General features: G+C 47.8%; 1 protein-coding gene across 1 annotated transcript in view; it reads right to left on the bottom strand.

Moving 5' to 3' along the window:
• The window catches only part of LOC106574299 (potassium/sodium hyperpolarization-activated cyclic nucleotide-gated channel 3), a 74,662-nt gene extending 53,350 nt beyond the window's left edge, over window positions 1–21,312 (bottom strand). Inside the window, exon 1 of the mRNA XM_045717751.1 lies at window positions 18,021–21,312. Coding sequence (XP_045573707.1) covers window positions 18,021–18,694 — 674 coding nt within the window. The 5' untranslated portion in view covers window positions 18,695–21,312. The remainder of the gene's footprint in view (window positions 1–18,020) is intronic.
• Between the last annotated feature and the right edge of the window lie 4,678 nt (window positions 21,313–25,990).

Here is a 25,990-nt window from a genome sequence, read left to right as displayed (position 1 = left end):
TGCATCCGTGGCTTGTGCGTGTGTGTGTGTGTGTGTGTGCGTGTGTTACCTCCTTTAGTGGTTCGCTGAGTTCGCCCAGTATGTTCTCCTCGTCAAACATCTTGCCCTGGAAGCGATGTTCGTAGTACTCATGAATCCTCTGACGGACATCTGCAGGGAGCTTATGGAACGACATGTACTGCTCCACCTGCTTATACTGGAACACAACATCAATACAATGTCAATACAACGGGAATACAACGTCAATACAACGTCAATACAAAGTCAATACAAAGTCAATATAAAGTCAATACAATGTTAATACAACGTTAATAAAATGTTACTACAACGTTAATACAACATTAATACAGTGTTAATACAACGTTAATACATTGTTAATACAACATTAATACAACATTAATGCAATGTTAATACAGCGTTAATAAAAGCACACACACACTATACTGCTTTACTACAGTATAATACACACTATACTGCTTCACTACAGTATAATACACACTATACTGCTTTCCTACAGTATAATACACACTATACTGCTTCACTACAGTATAATACACACTTGACTGGATGAGCAGGAAGATTGTGAGGAATGGAGAGAGAGATGGAGGGAGGGATAGAGAGGGTCCTAATCTCTTACTTTCTCCTGGTACTGTCGTCGTGAGGAGTCCAGGGACTGTATGAGAGCGGTGGCATGGCCGATGAACATGGCATAGCAGGTGGCACCAATGATCATACTGAGCATGGTGAGCCACACGTCCGTCATGCCCTCTGGAGCCTGGGCACCGTAGCCAATACACAGCATGTGGCTCATCGCCTTGAACAGAGCATAGGAGTACTGGATCCCCCACGTATCATTCTGGACGGAGAGAGAGATGGAGAGAGAGCCCACATGTCATTCTACACAGGGAGTCTGAGAGGGAGAAGAAGGTGGAAGAGAGGGAGGGAGGGAGGGAGGGATGAGTGGTACAACACTAGTTAAGGTAATAACTACAGCCTAGGCTAAACAGTGGCTGTAAAGTGCTGGGTAGAGTTGCTCATTGCTTTTCCACAAATAATAATAATAATAATAAAATGGCTCTAAAATATGTTATAAAGCCAGTGTGTGTTAGCCAATCATGCAATGACGCATATTTATTTCAGGCTGAGTGTGTGTGTGACTGTGTTTGTGATTGCTTGTGTGTGTGTGTGTGTGTGAGGCCAATTATATCCTGTTCTGTTAAATGGTCCTGCGGGTGGCGCATGGCTTTCTCTGTGGAAAACACTCAGCATCAGCTGGCCTAGCAACAGTCACCCCGGCAACCACTGAGCAAACTCTGCCGAGACGGGAGTCAGCGAAACACACAACCGTGTGTGTGTGTGTGTGTGTGTGTGTGTGTGTGTGTGTGTGTGTGTGTGTGTGTGTGTGTGTGTGTGTGTGTGTTCATATCTCCATCTACTCCATCTGTAGGATGTTTAAGTTGAGAGATGTTTTAATGTGTTGATAGTCCCTTTTATTCCAACCAGACATGCTGCTACATGAACCAATAAACTAACACAGAGAGCAAACAGCATCACCAATAAACTAACACAGAGAGCAAACAGCATCATCAATAAACTAACACAGAGAGCAAACATCATCACCAATAAACTAACACAGAGAGCAAACAGCATCACCAATAAACTAACACAGAGAGCAAACAGCATCATCAATAAACTAACACAGAGAGCAAACAGCATCACCAATAAACTAACACAGAGAGCAAACAGCATCACCAATAAACTAGCACAGAGAGCAAACAGCATCACCAATAAACTAACACAGAGAGCAAACAGCATCACCAATAAACTAACACAGAGCGCAAACAGCATCACCAATAAACTAACACAGAGAGCAAACAGCATCACCAATAAACTAACACAGAGAGCAAACATCATCACCAATAAACTAACACAGAGAGCAAACAGCATCACCAATAAACTAACACAGAGAGCAAACAGCATCACCAATAAACTAACACAGAGAGCAAACAGCATCACCAATAAACTAACACAGAGAGCAAACAGCATCACCAATAAACTAACACAGAGAGCAAACAGCATCACCAATAAACTAACACAGAGAGCAAACAGCATCACCAATAAACTAACACAGAGAGCAAACATCATCACCAATAAACTAACACAGAGAGCAAACAGCATCACCAATAAACTAACACAGAGAGCAAACATCATCACCAATAAACTAACACAGAGAGCAAACAGCATCACCAATAAACTAACACAGAGAGCAAACAGCATCACCAATAAACTAACACAGAGAGCAAACAGCATCACCAATAAACTAACACAGAGAGCAAACAGCATCACCAATAAACTAACACAGAGAGCAAACAGCATCACCAATAAACTAACACAGAGAGCAAACAGCATCACCAATAAACTAACACAGAGAGCAAACAGCATCACCAATAAACTAACACAGAGAGCAAACAGCATCCAACATGGGGATACACACACACACTCTCTCTCTCTCTGTCTACACTCTCTCTCTCTCTGTCTACACACACACTCTCTCTCTCTGTCTACACACACTCTCTCTCTGTCTACACACACACTCTCTCTCTCTGTCTACACACACTCTCTCTCTCTGTCTACACACACACTCTCTCTCTCTCTGTCTACACACACACTCTCTCTCTCTCTGTCTACACACACTCTCTCTCTCTCTGTCTACACACACACTCTCTCTGTCTACACACACACTCTCTCTCTCTGTCTACACACACACACTCTCTCTCTCTCTCTCTCTCTCTGTCTACACACACACTCTCTCTCTCTGTCTACACACACACTCTCTCTCTCTGTCTACACACACACTCTCTCTGTCTCTGTCTACACACACTCTCTCTCTGTCTACACACACACTCTCTCTCTGTCTACACACTCTCTCTCTGTCTACACACACACTCTCTCTGTCTACACACACACTCTCTCTCTGTCTACACACACACTCTCTCTCTCTGTCTACACTCTCTCTCTCTCTCTGTCTACACACACACTCTCTCTCTCTGTCTACACACACACTCTCTCTCTCTGTCTACACACACTCTCTCTCTCTCTGTCTACACACTCTCTCTGTCTACACACACTATCTCTCTCTCTCTGTCTACACACTCTCTCTGTCTACACACACACTCTCTCTCTCTCTGTCTACACACTCTCTCTGTCTACACACACACTCTCTCTCTCTCTGTCTACACTCTCTCTCTCTCTGTCTACACACTCTCTCTGTCTACACACACTCTCTCTCTCTCTGTCTACACACACTCTCTCTCTCTGTCTACACACACTCTCTCTCTCTGTCTACACACACTCTCTCTCTCTCTCTCTCTCTCTCTCTCTGTCTACACACACACTCTCTCTCTCTGTCTACACACACTCTCTCTCTCTCTCTGTCTACACACACAATCGGTCCACTACCCCGTAATCAGTTCACACACAAACACAATATCAATAATGTCACACACTGTGCACACAAGCCCTCCATTTGTGAGCGGGTCAACATTTCTCTCCATGTCTCAGTACCCATGTAACAATCTCACCACCTTGTTGTTCTTGGACACCCAGCAGTCAGAGAGACAGATAGATAGACAGACAGACAGACAGACAGACAGACAGACAGACAGACAGACAGACAGACAGACAGACAGACAGACAGACAGACAGACAGACAGACAGACAGACAGACAGACAGACAGACAGACAGACAGACAGACAGACAGACAGACAGACAGACAGACAGACAGACAGACAGACAGACAGACAGACAGACAGACAGTGTAACTCACCACCATGTTATTCTTGGAGACCCAGCAGTCCAGGGGGAAGTCCTGCAGCATGGGAACCAGGAACTGTAGACATCCGTCCCAGTGGCACAGCAGCAGCATCATGCCTATCAGGTTGACTATCCTCACCATGGCACTGGCCAGGTCATAGGTCATATGGAAGATCTGGAGGGGGAGGGTTTGACATCACTGTAGTTTATTGACGTCTTGGGCACCTGTTATGATAGTTGCCTCTTCTCCAATGAAGAGATAGATCAGCTGCCCCCCTAGCGGTCTCTCATTCCCCCTCTCACCTCCCTTTCTCCTCCCTCTCTCCTCTCACCTCCCTCTCTCCTCTCACCTCCCTCTCTCCATCCTCTCTGGCATTTTCCACTGACTGCCCTCTACTCCCTCTCTGGAGGATTTAACCAGTGAGTTGTGACAGTGGTAGTAAGTCTCTCTTTCCCTTCCCCCCCTCTTTCTCTACCTCCTCTCCCTGTCTTCCCGGCCTCTCACCTCCTCCCACTGGTGGATGTATCGTATGAGTCGTGACAGGCGCAGCAGGCGTAGCAGGCTGAGGATCTTGGTGAAGCGTACGATGCGGAGGGCCCTGGCCGTCCTGTAAACCTCTGAGTCCAGCCGGGCCTCCAAGTCCACCATCAGGAAGATGTAGTCCACAGGGATGGACGACACAAAGTCCACCGCAAACCAGCTCTTTAGGTAGCGCTGACGGATAGCCCTGTGGTAGGATAGCATAATATAAAAGTCATTTCTATGGTCTCACAGTTAGCTTAGCATTCTGGTATTATTTCTATGGTCTCACAGTTAGCTTAGCACTGCATAGAACAACAGTTTATATTTATATGGTCTCACAGTTAGCTTAGCATAGCATAGAACAACATTGATTCCTATGGCCCCAGTAGTTATGATACTTTAGAAGAAATAACAAACAACTCCATTCATTCAAATTCTGGAAGAACACCACATAGGGAAGCATTGTCTCCAGCTCTGTGTCACCTTCACACACACACACACACACACACACACACACACACACACACACACACACACACACACACACACACACACACACACACACACACACACACACACACACACACACACACACACACTAACTTGGGGTCTAGCAGTATCTCAGTGCTGTCCTCCTTGACGATACCGGTCCTGAAGTTGAGGACCAGGTCAACCAGGAAGAGAGTATCAGAGACCACGTTGAAGATGATCCAGGGAGGAGTGTTCTCATCCTTAAAGAAGGTGATTCCTACTGGCAGAATGATCAGGTTCCCCATCATCAAACATAACATGATCAGGTCCCAGTAGAACCTGGGAGAGGAGAGGAGGGGAGGGGAGAGGGGGAGAGAGAGAGATTCCCTATCATCAGACACAACATGATCAGATCCCAGTATAACCTGGGAGAGGAGGGGAGGGGAGGGGAGAGGGGGAGAGAGAGAGGTTCCCTATCATCAGACACAACATGATCAGATCCCAGTAGAACCTGGGAGAGGAGGGGAGGGGAGGGGAGAGGGGGAGAGAGAGAGGTTCCCTATCATCAGACACAACATGATCAGATCCCAGTAGAACCTGGGAGAGGAGGGGAGGGGAGGGGAGAGGGGGAGAGAGAGAGGTTCCCTATCATCAGACACAACATGATCAGATCCCAGTAGAACCTGGGAGAGGAGGGGAGGGGAGGGGAGAGGGGGAGAGAGAGAGGTTCCCTATCATCAGACACAACATGATCAGATCCCAGTAGAACCTGGGAGAGGAGGGGAGGGGAGGGGAGAGGGGGAGAGAGAGAGGTTCCCTATCATCAGACACAACATGATCAGATCCCAGTAGAACCTGGGAGAGGAGGGGAGGGGAGGGGAGAGGGGGAGAGAGAGAGAGAGGTTCCCTATCATCAGACACAACATGATCAGATCCCAGTAGAACCTGGGAGAGGAGAGGAGGGGAGAGGGGGAGAGAGAGAGGTTCCCTATCATCAATACCAATGACATATCCCAATTGAACTCATCCCCTGTATTATGTTTTTCACCAAGTCTCACACTCTCTTTCTCTTTTCTGTGGGACTCCAGTTCTGGGATCATTAATGGAATGATCCAGATTAACTATGACGACTCTCACACACACACCCCGTCTCTCAGACAGTCTAGTTCCAGAGCAAGCGGTGGGTTTAGAACCGTGATATTGAATAAAAGGATTAATAGAGAAACACTCTGGACAACTGCTGTGGGCGATAATTATGTCATCCTGACCTTGGAATATAGAGGTATGAGTTAGAAGGGAACAAATGAATAACGTCACTTCCATATCACACTGTGGCAAACACACACACTAGAGGACACTACTATTTCACCCCCTACACACTGCTCTGGCTAGTCTGGCAGAAGACACCACTATCTCACCCCTACACACTGCTCTGGCTAGTCTGGCAGAAGACACCACTATCTCACCCCCTACACACTGCTCCAGCTAGTCTGGCAGAAGACACCACTATCTCACCCCCTACACACTGCTCCAGCTCGTCTGGCAGAAGACACCACTATCTCACCCCCTACACACTGCACCAGCTAGTCTGGCAGAAGACACCACTATCTCACCCCCCTACACACTGCTCCAGCTAGTCTGGCAGAAGACACCACTATCTCACCCCCTACACACTGCTCCAGCTAGTCTGGCAGAAGACACCACTATCTCACCCCCCTACACACTGCTCTGGCTCGTCTGGCAGAAGACACCACTATCTCACCCCCCTACACACTGCTCTGGCTCGTCTGGCAGCAGACACCACTATCTCACCCCCTACACACTGCTCCAGCTAGTCTGGCAGAAGACACCACTATCTCACCCCCTACACACTGCTCCGGCTAGTCTGGCAGAAGACACCACTATCTCACCCCCTACACACTGCTCCAGCTAGTCTGGCAGAAGACACCACTATCTCACCCCCTACACACTGCTCCAGCTCGTCTGGCAGAAGACACCACTATCTCACCCCCTACACACTGCACCAGCTAGTCTGGCAGAAGACACCACTATCTCACCCCCTACACACTGCTCCAGCTCGTCTGGCAGAAGACACCACTATCTCACCCCCTACACACTGCACCAGCTAGTCTGGCAGAAGACACCACTATCTCACCCCCCTACACACTGCTCCAGCTAGTCTGGCAGAAGACACCACTATCTCACCCCCTACACACTGCTCTGGCTCGTCTGGCAGAAGACACCACTATCTCACCCCCTACACACTGCTCCAGCTAGTCTGGCAGAAGACACCACTATCTCACCCCCTACACACTGCTCCAGCTAGTCTGGCAGAAGACACCACTATCTCACCCCCTACACACTGCTCCAGCTAGTCTGGCAGAAGACACCACTATCTCACCCCCTACACACTGCTCCAGCTAGTCTGGCAGAAGACACCACTATCTCACCCCCTACACACTGCTCCAGCTAGTCTGGCAGAAGACACCACTATCTCACCCCCTACACACTGCTCTGGCTCGTCTGGCAGAAGACACCACTATCTCACCCCCTACACACTGCACCAGCTAGTCTGGCAGAAGACACCACTATCTCACCCCCCTACACACTGCTCCAGCTAGTCTGGCAGAAGACACCACTATCTCACCCCCTACACACTGCTCTGGCTAGTCTGGCAGAAGACACCACTATCTCACCCCCTACACACTGCTCCGGCTAGTCTGGCAGTAGTCTTTAACAGAGATACATTTGGTTTGGCTAAACCTCAGGTTTGGCTAAACCTCAGTAGATTCAAGTAGTACAGATAATAACATATTATCTGTCTCTGTGAGGCTCTGAGATTATGTACAAAGCAGACAGACAGACAGACCGAAGGAGAGACACACACATTATGCACTGCTCCAAAAAATAAAGGGAACACTTAAACAACACAATGTAACTCCAAGTCAAATCACACTTCTGTGAAATCAAACTGTCCACTTAGGAAGCAACACTGATTGACAATACATTTCACCTGCTGTTGTGCAAATGGAATAGACAACAGGTGGAAATTATAGGCAATTAGCAAGACACCCCCAATAAAGGAGTGGTTCTGCAGGTGGTGACCACAGACCACTTCTCAGTTCCTAAGCTTCCTGGCTGATGTTTTGGTCACTTTTGAATGCTGGCGGTGCTTTCACTCTAGCGGTAGCATGAGACGGAGTCTACAACCCACACAAGTGGCTCAGGTAGTGCAGCTCATCCAGGATGGCACATCAATGCGAGCTGTGGCAAGAAGGTTTGCTGTTACTGTCAGCGTAGTCTCCAGAGCATGGAGGCGCTACCAGGAGACAGGCCAGTACATCAGGAGACGTGGAGGAGGCCGTAGGAGGGCAACAACCCAGCAGCAGGACCGCTACCTCCGCCTTTGTGCAAGGAGGAGCAGGAGGAGCACTGCCAGAGCCCTGCAAATGACCTCCAGCAGGCCACAAATGTGCATGTGTCTGCTCAAACGGTCAGAAACAGACTCCATGAGGGTGGTATGAGGGCCCAACGTCCACAGGTGGGGGTTGTGCTTACAGCCCAACACCGTGCAGGACATTGGGCATTTGCCAGAGAACACCAAGATTGGCAAATTCGCCACTGGCGCCCTGTGCTCTTCACAGATGAAAGCAGGTTCACACTGAGCACGTGACAGACGTGACAGAGTCTGGAGATGCCGTGGAGAACGTTCTGCTGCCTGCAACATCCTCCAGCATGACCGGTTTGGCGGTGGGTCAGTCATGGTGTGGAGTGGCATTTCTTTGGGGGGCCGCACAGCCCTCCATGTGCTCGCCAGAGGTAGCCTGACTGCCATTAGGTACCGAGATGAGATCCTCAGACCCCTTGTGAGACCATATGCTGGTGCGGTTGGCCCTGGGTTCCTCCTAATGCAAGACAATGCTAGACCTCATGTGGCTGGAGTGTGTCAGCAGTTCCTGCAAGAGGAAGGCATTGATGCTATGGACTGGCCCACCCGTTCCCCAGACCTGAATCCAATTGAGCACATCTGGGACATCATGTCTCGCTCCATCCACCAACGCCACGTTGCACCACAGACTGTCCAGGATTTGGCGGATGCTTTAGTCCAGGTCTGGGAGGAGATCCCTCAGGAGACCATCCGCCACCTCATCAGGAGCATGCCCAGGCATTGTAGGGAGGTCATACAGGCACGTGGAGGCCACACACACTACTGAGCCTCATTTTGACTTGTTTTAAGGACCTTACATCAAAGTTGGATCAGCCTGTAGTGTGGTTTTCCACTTTAATTTTGAGTGTGACTCCAAATCCAGACCTCCATGGGTTGATAAATTGGATTTCCATTGATTATTTTTGTGTGATTTTGTTGTCAGCACATTCAACTATGTAAAGAAAAAAGTATTTAATAAGATTATTTATTTCATTCAGATCTCGGATGTGTTGTTTAAGTGTTCCCTTTATTTTTTTGAGCAGTGTATATATATATATATATATTGTAGCTGTTTCAGGGGCTGTGTGGTGAATGGACGGTATGTGCCTGCAAGGTTTCTGTGTTTTCTGGCTGCCAGGACCACGGACAGCAATGTGAAGTATTCCCCAGAGGCAGGACCACGGACAGCAATGTGAAGTATTCCCCAGGGGTAGGACCACGGACAGCAATGTGAAGTATTCCCCAGAGGCAGGACCACGGACAGCAATGTGAAGTATTCCCCAGGGGTAGGACCACGGACAGCAATGTGAAGTATTCCCCAGAGGCAGGACCACGGACAGCAATGTGAAGTATTCCCCAGGGGTAGGACCACGGACAGCAATGTGAAGTATTCCCCAGGGGTAGGACCACGGACAGCAATGTGAAGTATTCCCCAGGGGTAGGACCACGGACAGCAATGTGAAGTATTCCCCAGAGGCAGGACCACGGACAGCAATGTGAAGTATTCCCCAGGGGTAGGACCACGGACAGCAATGTGAAGTATTCCCCAGAGGCAGGACCACGGACAGCAATGTGAAGTATTCCCCAGGGGTAGGACCACGGACAGCAATGTGAAGTATTCCCCAGAGGCAGGACCACGGACAGCAATGTGAAGTATTCCCCAGGGGTAGGACCACGGACAGCAATGTGAAGTATTCCCCAGAGGCAGGACCACGGACAGCAATGTGAAGTATTCCCCAGGGGTAGGACCACGGACAGCAATGTGAAATATTCCCCAGAGGCAGGAGCATAGACATCTCAGGGGAAACTTCTAGACTGCAGTGGAACAGCCACACCTGTCTCCAGTTGTAATTAGAGCCAAACTGAGGACAGGTGAAACCAATCAGGGCCTCTACTTAACAGCGCCCTGGGTTTTCTTTCTTTGTCCTTTCTTTGACTCCGGCAGGTGAACGAGTAGGAGGTTATTGGAGCGGCAGAGCGTACGGTGGAGACGGAGGTTTACTGGAAGAAAGGAACTGATAATTTCAACAAGGATGGAACCCCCAAAGACCAAATTTGGAGGATCTTCCACTGGTGATGAAGTATTTACTCTGTTTGTTTTGAGTTGTATATATGAGGAACGCTGCCGAAACCTGATAATAAAGTGGTTTAACCCTTCCCTTGGACTGGTGGTGTGTGTAAACCCTGCCTTACAAAGATCTTGGCGCTGAAACCGCCACAATATATAAACTCAGCAAAAAAAGAAGCGTCCCTTTTTCAGGACCCTCTCTTTCAAAGATAATTCGTAAAAATCCAAATAACTTCACACATCTTCATTGTAAAGGGTTTAAACACTGTTTCTCATGCTTGTTCAATGAACCATAAACAATTAATGAACATACACCTGTGTAATGGTCGTTAAGATACTAACAGCTTACAGATGGTAGGCAATTAAGGTCACAGTTATAAAAACTTAGGACACTAAAGAGGCCTTTCTACTGACTCTGAAAAACATCAAAAGAAAGCTGCCCAGGGTCCCTGCTCAGCTGCGTGAACGTGCCTTAGGCATGCTGCAAGGAGGCATGAGGACTGCAGATGTGGCCAGGACAATAAATTGCAATGTCCGTACTGTGAGATGCCTAAGACAGCGCTAAAGGGAGACAGGATGTCCTCGCAGTGGCAGACCACGTGTAACAACACCTGCACGGGATCGGTACATCCGAACATCACACCTGCGAGGCACAGGTACAGGATGGCAACAACAACTGCCCGAGTTACACCAGGAACGCACAATCCCTCCATCAGTGCTCAGACTGTCCGCAGTAGGCTGAGAAAGGCTGGACTGAGGGCTTGTAGGCCTGTTGTAAGGTAGGTCCTCACCAGACATCACCGGCAACAACGTCACCTATGGGCACAAACCCACTGTCACTGGACCAGACAGGACTGGCAAAAAGTGCTCTTCACTGACGAGTCGCAGTTTTGTCTCACCAGGGGTGATGGTGGGATTTGCGTTTATCGTCGAAGGAATGAGCGTTACACCGAGGCCTGTACTCTGGAGCGGGATCTATTTGGAGGTGGAGGGTCCATCACGGTCTGGGGCGGTGTGTCACAGCGTCATCGGACTGAGCTTGTTGTCATTGCAGGCAATCTCAACGCTGTGCGTTACAGGGAAGACATCCTCCTCCCTCATGTGGTACCCTTCCTGCAGGGTCATCCTGACATGACCCTCCAGCATGACAATGCCACCAGCCATACTTCTTGTTCTGTGCGTGATTTCCTGCAAGACAGGAATGTCAGTGTTCTGCCGTGGCCAGCGAAGAGCCCGGATCTCAATCCCATTGAGCACGTCTGGGACCTGTTGGATCAGAGGGTGAGGGCTATTCCCCCCAGAAATGTCCAGGAACTTGCAGGTGCCTTGGTGGAAGAGTGGGGTAACATCTCACAGCAAGAACTGGCAAATCTAGTGCAGTCCATGAGGAGGAGATGCACTGCAGTACTTAATGCAGCTAGTGGCCACACCAGATACTGACTGTTACTTTTGATTTTGATTGATTTGATTAGATTTTGATCTGATTTTCTGTTAGTCACATGTCTGTGGAACTTGTTCAGTTTATGTCTCAGTTGTTGAATCTTGTTATGTTCATACAAATATTTACACGTTAAGTTTGCTGAAAATAAACGCAGTTGACAGTGAGAGGACGTTTCTTTTTTTGTTGAGTTTATATGTGTGTGTGAAGAGACTAAAGAACAGACACCTTCCAGAGAACATCACATCACCAAACCTCATTAAGTCTCTACACATTAGGTTCCTTTGTCCAAGCTGGGTTGTGACAGCTGATACCAGCACATTTTTGTGCCCACAAACAAATGACAACATTTAAAGGTTAAGTCTGCAGAAGGGAAGAATGGGAGGGATTTTTTTCAGGGGAAAGATTAAAATGCTTGATGCTCAGAAATGGGTGTCTGAATTGTTGCTGTGTGGTACAATACGTGCTGGGTACTTGCAGACCAGGCAGTCTGGCTGTTCTACACTAGAAATAAAGTTACCAAAAGGTTAATCGGCTGTCCCCATAGGAGAACCCTTTTTGTTTCCAGGTAGAACTAATTTGGGATCCATGTAGAACCCTCTGTGGAAAGGCTTCTACATGGACCCCTAATGGGTTCTTCAAAGGGTTTGCCAATGGGAACAGCTGAAGAACCCTTTTAGGTCCTAGATAGCACCTTGTTTTCTAAGTGCATATGCCCTATGGCTGGGTGTGGTTAGCTAAAAGGGAACCAGATGCATAGTGAGAGAAAGTAGTTCAATCTGTATTCATCCTGTTACACCCGCATAAACCAATCTGGATGAATATGTTTCCAGATCTGTTTTTCTGAACAGAGTTCCAGTCAATTTATTTCATAGAAATTCCAATTCTGAATTGTGAGATTCTCATTGACATCCTCATCAGTGTTCTATTCATGAGCAGACTGGAGTTGGAATGGAATTGCTGCTCTACTGGACTCCAACCAAGCAGTCATCTCTCTTAATACAAGTTACTTCCTTCCTGTGTCTCAGTTCATTGTTTTCCTGTTAGAACTTGACAACATGTAAATGACAACTAAGGTTCCAGTGTATGGGTAGACACATATGCAGAGACATGCTCAGCCACACCTTGAAGTATCTGCAGGTTATTAAAGAAATAGCAGAACATTTCTGACATGCAAATTAGCCTTATCTCATCTTCCTAATCTTAGCTGATGCAGTAAATACCAACTTCTCTCTCTTAAACAAAACTAAAGCATCTGGGACATATCTACTTTTCCCTCTCTCTCTTTCTCATTCCCCTCTCTCTTTCCCTCTTTCTCCTTCCCCCTCTCTCTTTCTCCTTCCCCCTCTCTCTTGTTACCCTCTTTTGCCTTCCCCCTCTCTTTCCCCACTTTCTCCCTCCCCCCTGCCTCACTGTATTTTAGCTTTATTAAAGCTTTATTGGCCTGAAATATATGCATGTCTAATATATGTTCCAGACAAAGGAACTTTGTCTCTATCCCTCTAACGTCTCTCTTAATACATTTTTCTCCAACTCTCCCCCTCTCTTTCTGTTCCTCATTATGTCTTGGCTACTCGTTGTCACAGGCGTCGTAAGGATTGGACCAAAATACAGCGGGGATGTGAATACTCATTTTCTTCTTTATTAAATAAAATGAACACTGAACAAAAAGAACGACGAAAACAGTCCTGTCAGGCACACAGCCAAACAAGAGACAACTACCCACAAATCCCATAGAAAAACCACCCCTCTTAAATAGGACCTTCAATTAGAAGCAACGAGGAGCAGCTGCTTCCAATTGAAGGTCAACCCAATAAACACCACATGGAAATAGACATACTAGAACTAAACTAACAAGAACATAGCCCAACAAACCCCGAAACACTCTAAACAAACACCCCCTGCCACGCCCTGACCAAACTAAAATAACAAACAACCTCTTACTGGTCAGGACGTGACACTCGTATTATCTTAATGAGGTGAAGGGTGTGAGAGCTTATCACCAGACTCAGAGACTTTATACTCACACACGTGCACACACACACACACACCTCCGGAGACCAAGGTCATCGTCAGGACAAAACACACATTAGGGCTTTGTCACTAAGCTCTCTGTCTTTCGTTCCCTCTATTGTTCCCTCCTCATCAGTCTGTCGCCCTCCCTTCTCTATTCATAGATCCAATCTACAGGTACCTAATTGAAAGATTAGATGCCTGAATTATGCATAATGAATACACTACATGCATAATTCAGAATATTATGCATATTCAATTGTGATAACAGAATGAATAATGCAGTCATTTACATATTGTGATGGAATGTGTGAATAGTAATAAGTGCAAAGGTGTTACGTCCGTCTGAAGTAGTAGACCAAGGCGCAGCGTGGGTTCGTCATATTTTAATTAACGTGAACCAGCAAAACAATAAACAAAACAAACGAACAGTATTGCAGGCTGCTCACAGCTATGCAAAATCAACTTCCCACAAAAGACAGGTGGAAAAACGGCTACCTAAGTATGGCTCCCAATCAGCGACAACGAAGTACAGCTGTCCCTGATTGAGAGCCATACCAGGCCAAAACACAGAAATACAAAACAAGGATAGGGAACATAGAAATATAAAATATAGAACATACATCAAAACCCCAAAACACACAAAACAAACACCCCCTGCCACGCCCTGATCAAACTACTATAACAAATATCCCCTTTTATTGGTCAGGACGTGACAAAAGGGAGGATATCCAATTCTCTAAACCTCTCTTCTGTACTTCCCTCATCCCTCCATCTCCCTCCCTCCATCACCTGACTGGAATCAGAAGAGGGATAGCTGAGACTGATCTCCATTGAGTCGTAGAGTATGAGAAAGAAAAAAAAGAGAATGTGTGTGTGTTTATATGTGTGTGTGTTCGTGTGTGTTTGTGTGTGTGTGTGTGTGTGTGTGTGCGTTCGATTGAGGCTGGCGGAACCAAAGTGGGCCAGGAGACTGGCGAATCAAGTAATCCATTGTTTCTGAGGCCTGTCTGGAGATTGCTACTCTGTCTCTCTCGCCACAGAGAGACCACTCGACAGGTGGTTGATTATCCATCAGTCTGCAAAGTGTTTTAAACGTTTCAAACACACCCAAGGCTAGCAACCACCAGAAAATCTAATTCCCTGAAGTGATTTTATTTGACCTTTATTTAACTAGGCAAGTCAGTTATGAACAAATTCTTATTTACAATGACAGCCTACCCCGGCTAAACCCTAACCCGGACGACGCTGGGCCAATTGTGCACGGCCCTATGGGACTCCCAATCTCAGCCAGTTGTAATACAGCCTGGAATCAAACCAGGGTCTGTGGTGGCTCTTCTAGCACTGAGATGCAGTGCCCTAGACTGCTGCACCACTCGGGAGCCCTGAGTTTTCAACATGTTTCCCCATCTAATTCCCTGAAGTGATTTCAACGCCTGAAGTTAAAGACATTTCATATTAAGGATCACCTCACCTCCTTCTGAGGACTGTCAATGTGATGGTTTTCTCTATAAATATTTGTGATTCTAAAACACTGTCAGTAATTAGCCAGCAGGGGGTGTTGTGTTGGGTTCACTCACATTGACCACACACAGAGGGCCAAGCCAGCAGGCCTCCATCTAAAACCCTGTCTATATCAAATCAAATCAAATCAAATTGGTCACATGCGCCGAATACAACAGGTGTAGACCTTACCGTGAAATGCTTACTTACAAGCTCTTAACCAACAATGCAGTTCAAGAAATAGAGTTAAGAAAATACTTACTAAATAAACTAAAGTAAAAAATAAAAACTAACACAATAACATAACAATAACGAGGCTATATACAGGGGGTACCGAGTCAGTGTGCAGGGGTACAGGTTAGATGAGTGCTAACATGCGTACTTTGTCCTGAACTTGTCCACATTCTTATTATGCCCACATTTTAGACACATTTTTAGACACAATTGAAATACCAGGTCAAGATCAGGACAAAGGAGGCATGTTAGTGGCAGGTATAAACAGGGCTTATGTGTGATTGATTTTTATGGGCAAGCACAGTCACAACTTACATCACAGATATTTCACACAGAGAACACACAGTGTGTGCGTGTGGTGTGTTGTGTGTGTTGTGCACGTGTGTGTGTGTGAGTGTGTGTAACATATCATGTCTCATTATATCCTCTATCAGATTGGTTCAATGAACCTACTGCACTGGGATAAATCAGGGTCACACAGAGTGTTTCTAGGTAGTCTTAAACACATCTACTGTGAAACTAAAATACACACCTCATACACATGGTTATGGGCTTAAAACAAAGAAGACCCCTGTACTATGTCAGGAATAGAGTTCAAATGTATTCCACTTTGAGTTCGCATCCCAATATTCCACTTTATATACATCACAGAAGACTGAAATAAAACAAAACTGTTTGACATAGAAACATCAGATTATCAGCGGCTTTTTTGAAATAATGTGTATTACTTATAAAAGTATGAAAAATATGAATAACATTCCACCTGTGAAGCCACTAGGTCATTTGACTGCAGGAAAGGGCTACGGAACTACAGTAAAAAGAAACTAGACAGGACACATCACGTTCTAAGAAAGTATCTCCCTCCCTCTCTCTCCCTTCCCTCACCCTCCCTTCCTCTCCCCTCCCTCTCTCTCCCCCTTACGCTCCCCTCCCTCTCTCTCCCTTCCCTCACCCTCCCTCTCTCTCTCCCTTCCTCTCCCCTCCCTCTCTCTCCCCCTTACGCTCCCCTCCCTCTCCCCTCCTTCTCTCCCCTCTCTGTCTTTCCCCCTCCCTCTCTACCCTCCCTCTCTCCTCCTTCTCTCCCCTCTCTGTCTTTTCCCCTCCCTCCCTCTGTCCCCCTTCCTCTGATTCCCTTCCTTCAATTCTCCCTCTATTCACAAATCCTCTCTTTCTCTCCCTATTCTAAGGAGCTTCTACTAACTTAGTAACAAGGATGTTCATGAAGGATATTCCCCAACTTTATCATCAGCTCACCACCAGCCAGCCTGCACGTCCTGTCTCTTCTCTCCCTCTGTCTTTCCTCTCAGGGTACATCCCATTAGCTTCCCCTTCTCATCCTCTCCTTCACTGGTCTGAAAGACTTGATAAACTATGGTAACCTCGTCAAATCTCTTCAGTGGTTATGAGGGAAAGGACTCAAGGAGATGAGGCTATAGAGGTCAAATGAAGACACTGCCTTTATTCATTGATATGGATGGAATGGAGTAGCCTACATGAGATTTGCTAGGTGTGACATGCTCTCCCTCTATGCTGCCCTGTCTTTCACACCTCTTTCTCTCCCCCTCTCTCTTTCCATCCCTCCCTCTCCTCTCTTCCACTATTCATAGTGTTGTGGTTACTGAAGTGATGTTGCTGTAAGGGTGTTTCACCCACACTCTGTCTGACCTGTTTCCTCCACTGTCTTATATATCCTCAACACATCTCTCCCTCGCTCTGACCATCCCTTTATCCATCCATCCATCCTCCCCTCTATTCTCCATCTCCTGATCACTCCTCTCTTTTCTTCTTCTCTCTTCCTTCCTTTCCTCTCTTTCTTACCTGAAGGATGGACATATTCTCCCTCTGGGTCATGGCCCCACTGTGTCTTTCACCTCGTCTCTCTCCCATCCAAAGACACCCAGACTCCTTCTCCCCTCCCTCACTGTGCCTCTCCACCCCACCCCCTCCCTCCCCCCTGGCAAGGCTGTATGGTCTGTATGGACCTGAAGTGGCTGTCAGAGTGCATGATATTTTCCATTCCCTAGGGCTGTAGGGGTGTATGGTGCGTACCTGAAGTCGCTGTAGGGGTGTATGGTGCGTACCTGAAGTCGCTGTAGGGGTGTATGGTGCGTACCTGAAGTCGCTGTAGGGGTGTATGATGCGTACCTGAAGTCGCTGTAGGGGTGTATGGTGCGTACCTGAAGTCGCTGTAGGGGTGTATGGTGCGTACCTGAAGTCGCTGTAGGGGTGTATGGTGCGTACCTGAAGTCGCTGTAGGGGTGTATGGTGCGTACCTGAAGTCGCTGTAGGGGTGTATGGTGCGTACCTGAAGTCGCTGTAGGGGTGTATGGTGCATACCTGAAGTCGCTGTAGGGGTGTATGGTGCGTACCTGAAGTCGCTGTAGGGGTGTATGGTGCGTACCTGAAGTCGCTGTAGGGGTGTATGGTGCATACCTGAAGTCGCTGTAGGGGTGTATGGTGCGTACCTGAAGTCGCTGTAGGGGTGTATGATGCGTACCTGAAGTCGCTGTAGGGGTGTATGGTGCGTACCTGAAGTCGCTGTAGGGGTGTATGATCCACTCTCCTGCTGATTTGAGTCTCTCCTGCTCCATGGCCACGGCCTTGTGGGACCCAAACATGCGCAGGCTGAACTTGTTGACCCCCGGCTGCAGCATGGCTCCAAACTGTCTCTGGATGAAGGTGGACTGGTTGGAGTAGCTGTAGTCTTCCCCGTCCAGACCCATCCCAAATCCCCCCATGCCCCCTGTCCCAGACAGACTCCCCATCTCCGGCGTGCCCGCCACGGTGTTACAAGCCGTGGTTGTCGTGGTTTCCGGGCCCAACGCTACGACGACCACTCCGGTGCCGGTGGAGGAGGAAGTGGAGGCAAGGGCGGCGCGTGACGAGGAAAAGCCAACAGAACGCTGCTGGGCGGAGGAGAAGGGGGCTGGAGGAGGGGGCAGGGGGACAGGGGTGGTCGGGGTGCCAGCTGAACGGAAGGGGAGGCCGTCTCTGGTGGCACTCAAGATGGAGAGGCGCCGTCGCCCCCCTCCGGAACCGGACCCCTCGACACCTGGCCTGTCCCCCTCCAGAGATGCCTGGGAGAGGCGGTACCCTGGGGAGGGCAGGCTGCCCTTACTGCGCCTCTTAGAGTCTCCTCCACTACGACCCGGCCGACCCTCACCCCCGCCAGGGGGCCCAACACCTACCGCCACCCCATCCATCCCCTAACCAGGGAGAAGGGTGGCAAAGGGAGATCAATATAACCGGTCACTCTCACTCTGGAAACAGATTGTCAAAACGGGACAAGATGTCCTGTCAATGTTCAACTAGGAGCCTAATAAAATGCTACTACCTAAGACTGTCTGGGGAAAGAGAAAGGTGGTGATTAAATAGTTGACCTCAAATTTTTATCATCTCCAATGGCTTGTAGTGATCTGTCTCCTCTCCACTGATCTGTGCATCCTAACCCCACCTCTGGGAGTTTGCCACTTAAAAACGACAATGGATTTGTCTCTCCAAAAATATGATGGCAGTGCTTTCTCTTATCTCCTCCTTTCCCCAGCTTGCTTTTCTTCATCGAGATCTCTCCATCCTCCCTTCTTCTCCTGGCCTGAGGCCCACCTTCTCCTTTCTACTGCTGCCCTCAGCATTTCGACACCAGGCATATTGGCACCTAATTCCTGGTCTCTCTCAGGGATAATGACGCAGGTCGCTCTTTGACCCCCCCTCTCTGGTTGTCAAGGATATGTCTCCCTCTTGCTCTCATCGACACATGGTAGTATTCTGTAAGAGTTCATCTTGACAGTGGATGGGAGGTGGTAGTTTTGGATGGTTGGCTACCTATGAATGACAAGTACAAGTGAGCCTCATCAGCACGGATCGGTTTGTTTTAACGGACACAAACGGTCACGAGACACACACAGACAGACTCACCCGCACACAGTCTGACTCACCCGCGCACTGATTTATACTGAAACACGCTTTCAAACACAGACAGAGATACACACACAAAGACACGAAAATAAGCAAGAGTACATATGCAAGTGGTCGTACCCCCAATTTAGTCCACATTCGCCTAACACCCGATAATATTCCCTTTGTCCGGGCACGTAAAACAAGACAAGCTGTTAGCGTCACCATTAGGGTTATTTTCGGAATTCAGTTCGGAAACACACAAACAGAACAGACAAACTGGGCAAGTGCAGAATATGTGACGTCTCCAAACCCGCCCGGATAAATGTTCTGCTATTTCAGACGCGTTTCCCCTCCTCTTCCACTTCTCCAGTCACTCCCAATGACATCCTTGGACCGTTACAGCGACATCTTTGTAGCCCATCCTATTCATTTACGATTAATAAAACCTTCGTTTCATGTACATGTTTTTAACGAATCTTGATGAATAAAACCATGCAAGGAAATTAAGTGCGCTTGAATGAATTAGATCCATGAAGTCCTGTTCCAACCGGAATAACTTGTTGAGCTTGAGAAGGTATAGCCAAATATTAGGCAATTCTATGGCCAATCATAACTCAAAAGGAACGCGACACCAGTCTTAATATTCTGATTCCGATTGCATTTTAACTTCCAAAACGCCCGTCACCTCTCAGGCACGCACGCACGCAACTGAAATATTAAATAAATAAATATACACAAAGGTCTGAATCTAATCGGCTTGTTACCATGGCAGCAGCATCCCCATCACCCTTCCTTCCCCAGGCTGCACGCCCAGCCGGCGCAAGAAGCCCACAGCACAGGTATGGGTGCCGCGTCATCCACCCCAATACAACCGGGGAATTGCGCGAGGGAGGGAAATAAAGAGAAAGAGAGAGAGAGGTGCGTTGAAGGACAAATCCAACCCAACATATTGTAACGAGCCTGGGTTTATAAGCGCTGATATCTACTCTGCCGCACGAGCATGCTTTTGCGGCACAGTCGATAGCGCGCTGGACTTCGGGCTAGAAGGTCGAGGGGTCGAGACCTGCTCCCTGCCTGTTTCATTACAATATATATATTTTTTTTCATTAGTTCACTGTTGATAAATTCCCAAAGTGTTTTGCATGTCAGAAATCACATTTTCAAGATATAGGACTTTCGAAAATCAAATTGTCACTTGCCACATCCTCTTTGCACCCCATTCTTTCTATTTCTACTTTGCACTTTCTTCCACTACAAATCTACCAATCCAGTGTTTTACTTGCTATATTGTATTTACTTTGCCACTATGGCCTTTTTTGCCATTACCTCCGTTATCGCACCTCATTTGCTCACATTGTATATAGACTTATTTTTCTACTGTATTATTGACTGTATGTTTGTTTTACTCCATGTGTAACTCTGTGTTGTTGTGTGTCGAACTGCTTTGCTTTATCTTGGCCAGGTCGCAGTTGTAAATTACAACTTGTTCTCAACTTGCCTACCTGGTTAAATAAAGGTGAAATAAAAAAAGAAATAAAAAATGATGCAAAATGCATCGTATGATGCTTAACGACCATTTCTGAGTGGATTTTCCTTTAAGGAGCGAGAGGAAGAAAAGGGACATGGGAGAGAAGATAAGAAACAGAATAGAGACAGTTAATTGGTTTATGGGCAGTCGCTGTGCACGCGGATCTGGGTCATCTCAGTCCGTACAATATAGGACACAGCTGAAGCACCTCAGAAAACTCAGCATCTAATGGCATCGGTCAAACCGAATATCTCCACCAGCCACAGCGACAGAGATACGCCTTATCTATTTCCACACCGCATATGACTGACAACGGCCGCAATAACTGGCAACTGAAATGGCTTAATTGCAGTTCATTATTTGTTTCTCAAACAATATAAAAAAATGATTTGATGGATGGGGACCATGCACACCGAACATAAATGCGTCACAGAGAGAGAGAGAGAGAGAGAGAGAGAGAGACAGAGAGAGAGAGAGAGACAGAGAGCGAGAGAAAGAGAGAGCGAGAGAGAGACAGAGAGAAAGAGAGAGCGAGAGAGAAAGAGAGCGAGAGAGGGGTGAAGAGAGAGAGAGTGTAGTGATGTCTGATAGTTATCTCCATAATTGATTGGTTATTCGTGTCATCATCATAACCGGATATAACTAACCTAGCAATGAGGACTAGCAGATAGTAGCTCGTTTGACTGCATGTTAATTGTCTGATTTAAGAGTTAGTAAACAGAACTAACCGGATAATTCACTGCCTGGTCTCCATCATGACATGGTGTCACAATTAAAGAACTCACACGCCGACGATTAGTGAGGAAAATGTCAAAATTCAACCCACCAGAGCCGTTTGATTTCTTGCAGCCGTCAGCATGGCCTATCTGGATACTTTTTCCAGTTGAGTGGCATCGTAACTGGATAAGGAGACCGGTGTGGTGCAGGTGAATTCACAACTTTATGCAATGGGGAAAGATGCAGATATTGTCTACAATGTATTCTCCTTTGATGACAATGATTAATACGACTATGATATGGTGATTGAAAAACGGAATGAACATTTTTTGCCACAGCGCATTCAGGAAGGGGGAGAGACAGTGGAATCTTTTGTGAGGAATCTGTATGAGCTAGCTGAATACTGCGAGTTTGGAACTACAAAGGACAAACAAATAAGGGACAGTATTGTGATTGGCATTATGGACAGTGATGTTTCATAAAAGCTACAGCTGGAGCCAGACTTGACACTGGAGAGGGCAACACAAATCCTGCGCCAGTCAGAGCACATCAGCGTCCACTTCGCGAGAAAGGTGATGTCATGCAGGTTCTGTCATGCAGGTTCTGTCATGCAGGTTCTGTACAGAGAACAAACCAACTGAAAAGAGAGAACCACTTGTCATGACACCGTTACCTAAGGGTCTGTGGCTGAAGATCCCAGCCGACCTGTGTGAGCAAGAGGGCAAGAATCAAATCAAAGTTTATTTGTCACGTGCACCGAATACAACAGGTGTAGACCTTACAGTGAAATGCTTACTTACAGGCTCTAACCAATAGTGCGAAAAAAAAAGTGTGTGTGTGTATGTGTGTGTGTGTGTGTGTGTGTGTAAGTAAAGAAATAAAACAACAGTAAAAAGACATATGAAAATAAGAGTAGCAAGGCTATATACAGACCCCGGTTAGTCAGGCTTATTGAGGTAGTATGTACATGTAGGTGTGGTTAAAGTGACTATGCATATATGATGAACAGAGAGTAGCAGTAGCGTAAAAAGAGGGGTTGGCGGGTGGTGGGACACAATGCAGATAGCCCGGTTAGCCAATGTGCGGGTGCACTGGTTGGTCGGGACAATTGAGGTACTATGTACATGAATGTATAGTTAAAGTGACTATGCATATTAGATAAACAGAGAGTGACTACTATTCTAGGGACATAGAAATACCACATAGTGGTGGATACTATTCTAGGGACATAGAAATATCACATAGTGGTGGACTACTATTCTAGGGACATAGAAATACCACATAGTGGTGGACTACTATTCTAGGGACATAGAAATACCACATAGTGGTGGACTACTATTCTAGGGACATAGAAATATCACATAGTGGTGGACTACTATTCTAGGGACATAGAAATATCACATAGTGGTGGCCTACTATTCTAGGGACTGTCACCGAATATGTCGTACTCTTCAGCGAATATGTCGTATGTTAGAGAGAAGGACCAAGGCGCAGCGGGATTGTGGATGCTCATGTTTTAATTCAAAAAAAGGGGTAAAGCATCCACTGGAAAAACAATGCACACGACAGGAACAGTCTTACAGGCATACAAAAACGCAGTGCAAGATCAATTCCTCACAACCCCAAAGACAAACACACACACCTATATAGGACTTCCAATCAAAGGCAACTATACACACCTGCCTTCAATTGGAAGTCCTAATCACCAACACAACATTCAACAAACACAAATCACCTGCCACATCCTGACCAAGACTAAGCAATACGCCCTCTGCTGGTCAGGACGTGACAGTACCCCCCCCCCCCTCAAGGTGCAGACTCCGGGATGCACCTAAAAAAGAAAAACACAAGAAAATCCCCAATACCCCAACAAAACCAACAAACAATAACCCCTAATCAAAAAAGGGAGGGAAGGGAGGGTGGCTGCCGTCACCGACGGCACTGTGCTACACCCCCCCTCCCCAACCCACCTATATTCTGGAGGTGGCTCCGGTTCTGGCAGCTCGGGGCAGTCGGGCCACTCTGGCAGCTCCGGGCAGTCTGGCCACTCTGGCAGCTCCGGGCAGTCTTCCCACTCTGGCAGCTCCGGGCAGTCTTCCCACTCTGGCAGCTCCGGGCAGTCGGGCCACTCTGGCAGCTCCGGGCAGTCGGGCCACTCTGGCAGCTCCGGGCAGTCGGGCCACTCTGGCAGCTCCGGGCAGTCGGGCCACTCTGGCAGCTCCGGGCAGTCGGGCCACTCTGGCAGCTCCGGGCAGTCGGGCCACCCTGGCAGTTCCGGGCAGTCGGGCCACTCTGGCAGCTCCGGGCAGTCGGGCCACTCTGGCAGTTCCGGGCAGTCGGGCCACCCTGGCAGTTCCGGGCAGTCGGGCCACTCTGGCAGTTCCGGGCAGTCGGGCCACCCTGGCAGTTCCGGGCAGTCGGGCCACTCTGGCAGTTCCGGGCAGTCGGGCCACTCTGGCAGTTCCGGGCAGTCGGGCCACTCTGGCAGTTCCGGGCAGTCGGGCCACTCTGGCAGTTCCGGGCAGTCGGGCCACTCTGGCATCTCCTGGCAGTCGGGCCACTCTGGCATCTCCTGGCAGTCGGGCCACTCTGGCAGCTTCTGACTAGCGGGCGGCTCTGGCGGCTCCTGACTAGCGGGCGGCTCTGGCGGCTCCTGACTGGCGGGCGGCTCTGGCGGCTCCTGACTGGCGGGCGGCTCTGGCGGCTCCTGACTGGCGGGCAGCTCTGGTGACGTACGACTGGCGGGCAGCTCTGGTGACGTACGACTGGCGGGCAGCTCTGGCGACTGTTGACTGGCGGGCAGCTCTGGCGACTGTTGACTGGCGGGCAGCTCTGGCGACTGTTGACTGGCGGGCAGCTCTGGCGACTGTTGACTGGCGGGCAGCTCTGGTGACTGACTGGCGGGCAGCTCTGGTGACTGACTGGCGGGCAGCTCTGGCGACTGTTGACTGGCGGGCAGCTCTGGTGACTGTTGACTGGCGGGCAGCTCTGGTGACTGTTGACTGGCGGGCAGCTCTGGTAACTGTTGACTGGCACTCCAGTCTTGCCCCGTCAAACAGCCCTTGTGCCCCCCCCCTAAAACAAATCTTGGGGGTGCCTCTCGGTCTCCCTTACCTGTCGTGTTCCCCAGTCCTCGCCAGACTTCTTCCGCTGCTTGGTCCTGGTTTGGTGGGGAATTCTGTCACAAAATCCTTCGTGCTGTTGAAAGGAGGACCAAGGCGCAGCGGGAATATGGATGCTCATGTTTTAATAAAAAAAAGGGGTAAAGCATCCACTGGAAAAACAATGCACACGACAGGAACAGTCTTACAGGCATACAAAAACGCAGTGCAAGAACAATTCCCCACAACCCCAAAGACAAACACACACACCTATATAGGACTTCCAATCAAAGGCAACTATACACACCTGCCTTCAATTGGAAGTCCCAATCACCAACACAACATTCAACAAACACAAACCACCTGCCACATCCTGACCAAGACTAAGCAATACGCCCTCTGCTGGTCAGGACGTGACAGGGACATAGAAATACCTCATAGTGATGTTCTACTATTCTAGGGACATAGAAATACCACATAGTGGTGTTCTACTATTCTAGGGACATAGAAATACCACATAGTGGTGGGCTACTATTCTAGGGACATAGAAATACCACATAGTGGTGTTCTACTATTCTAGGGACATAGAAATATCACATAGTGGTGGACTACTATTCTAGGGACATAGAAATATCACATAGTGGTGGACTACTATTCTAGGGACATAGAAATACCACATAGTGGTGGACTACTATTCTAGGGACATAGAAATATCACATAGTGGTGGGCTACTATTCTAGGGACATAGAAATACCACATAGTGGTGGATACTATTCTAGGGACATAGAAATACCACATAGTGGTGGACTACTATTCTAGGGACATAGAAATACCACATAGTGGTGGATACTATTCTAGGGACATAGAAATACCACATAGTGGTGGACTACTATTCTAGGGACATAGAAATACCACATAGTGGTGGACTACTATTCTAGGGACATTAGAAATACCACATAGTGGTGGACTACTATTCTAGGGACATAGAAATACCACATAGTGGTGGATACTATTCTAGGGACATAGAAATACCACATAGTGGTGGACTACTATTCTAGGGACATAGAAATATCACATAGTGGTGGATACTATTCTAGGGACATTAGAAATACCACATTGTGGTGGACTACTATTCAAGGGACGTAGAAATACCACATAGTGGTGTTCTACTATTCTAGGGACATAGAAATACCACATAGTGGTGGACTACTATTCAAGGGACGTAGAAATACCACATAGTGGTGGACTACTATTCA

This window comes from Salmo salar, chromosome ssa05 (assembly GCF_905237065.1).
Source record: "Salmo salar chromosome ssa05, Ssal_v3.1, whole genome shotgun sequence".
NCBI classification, from domain to species: domain Eukaryota; kingdom Metazoa; phylum Chordata; class Actinopteri; order Salmoniformes; family Salmonidae; genus Salmo; species Salmo salar.
Note: the sequence above shows the minus strand (reverse complement) of the source record. Positions and strands in the feature narration are given on the sequence as shown.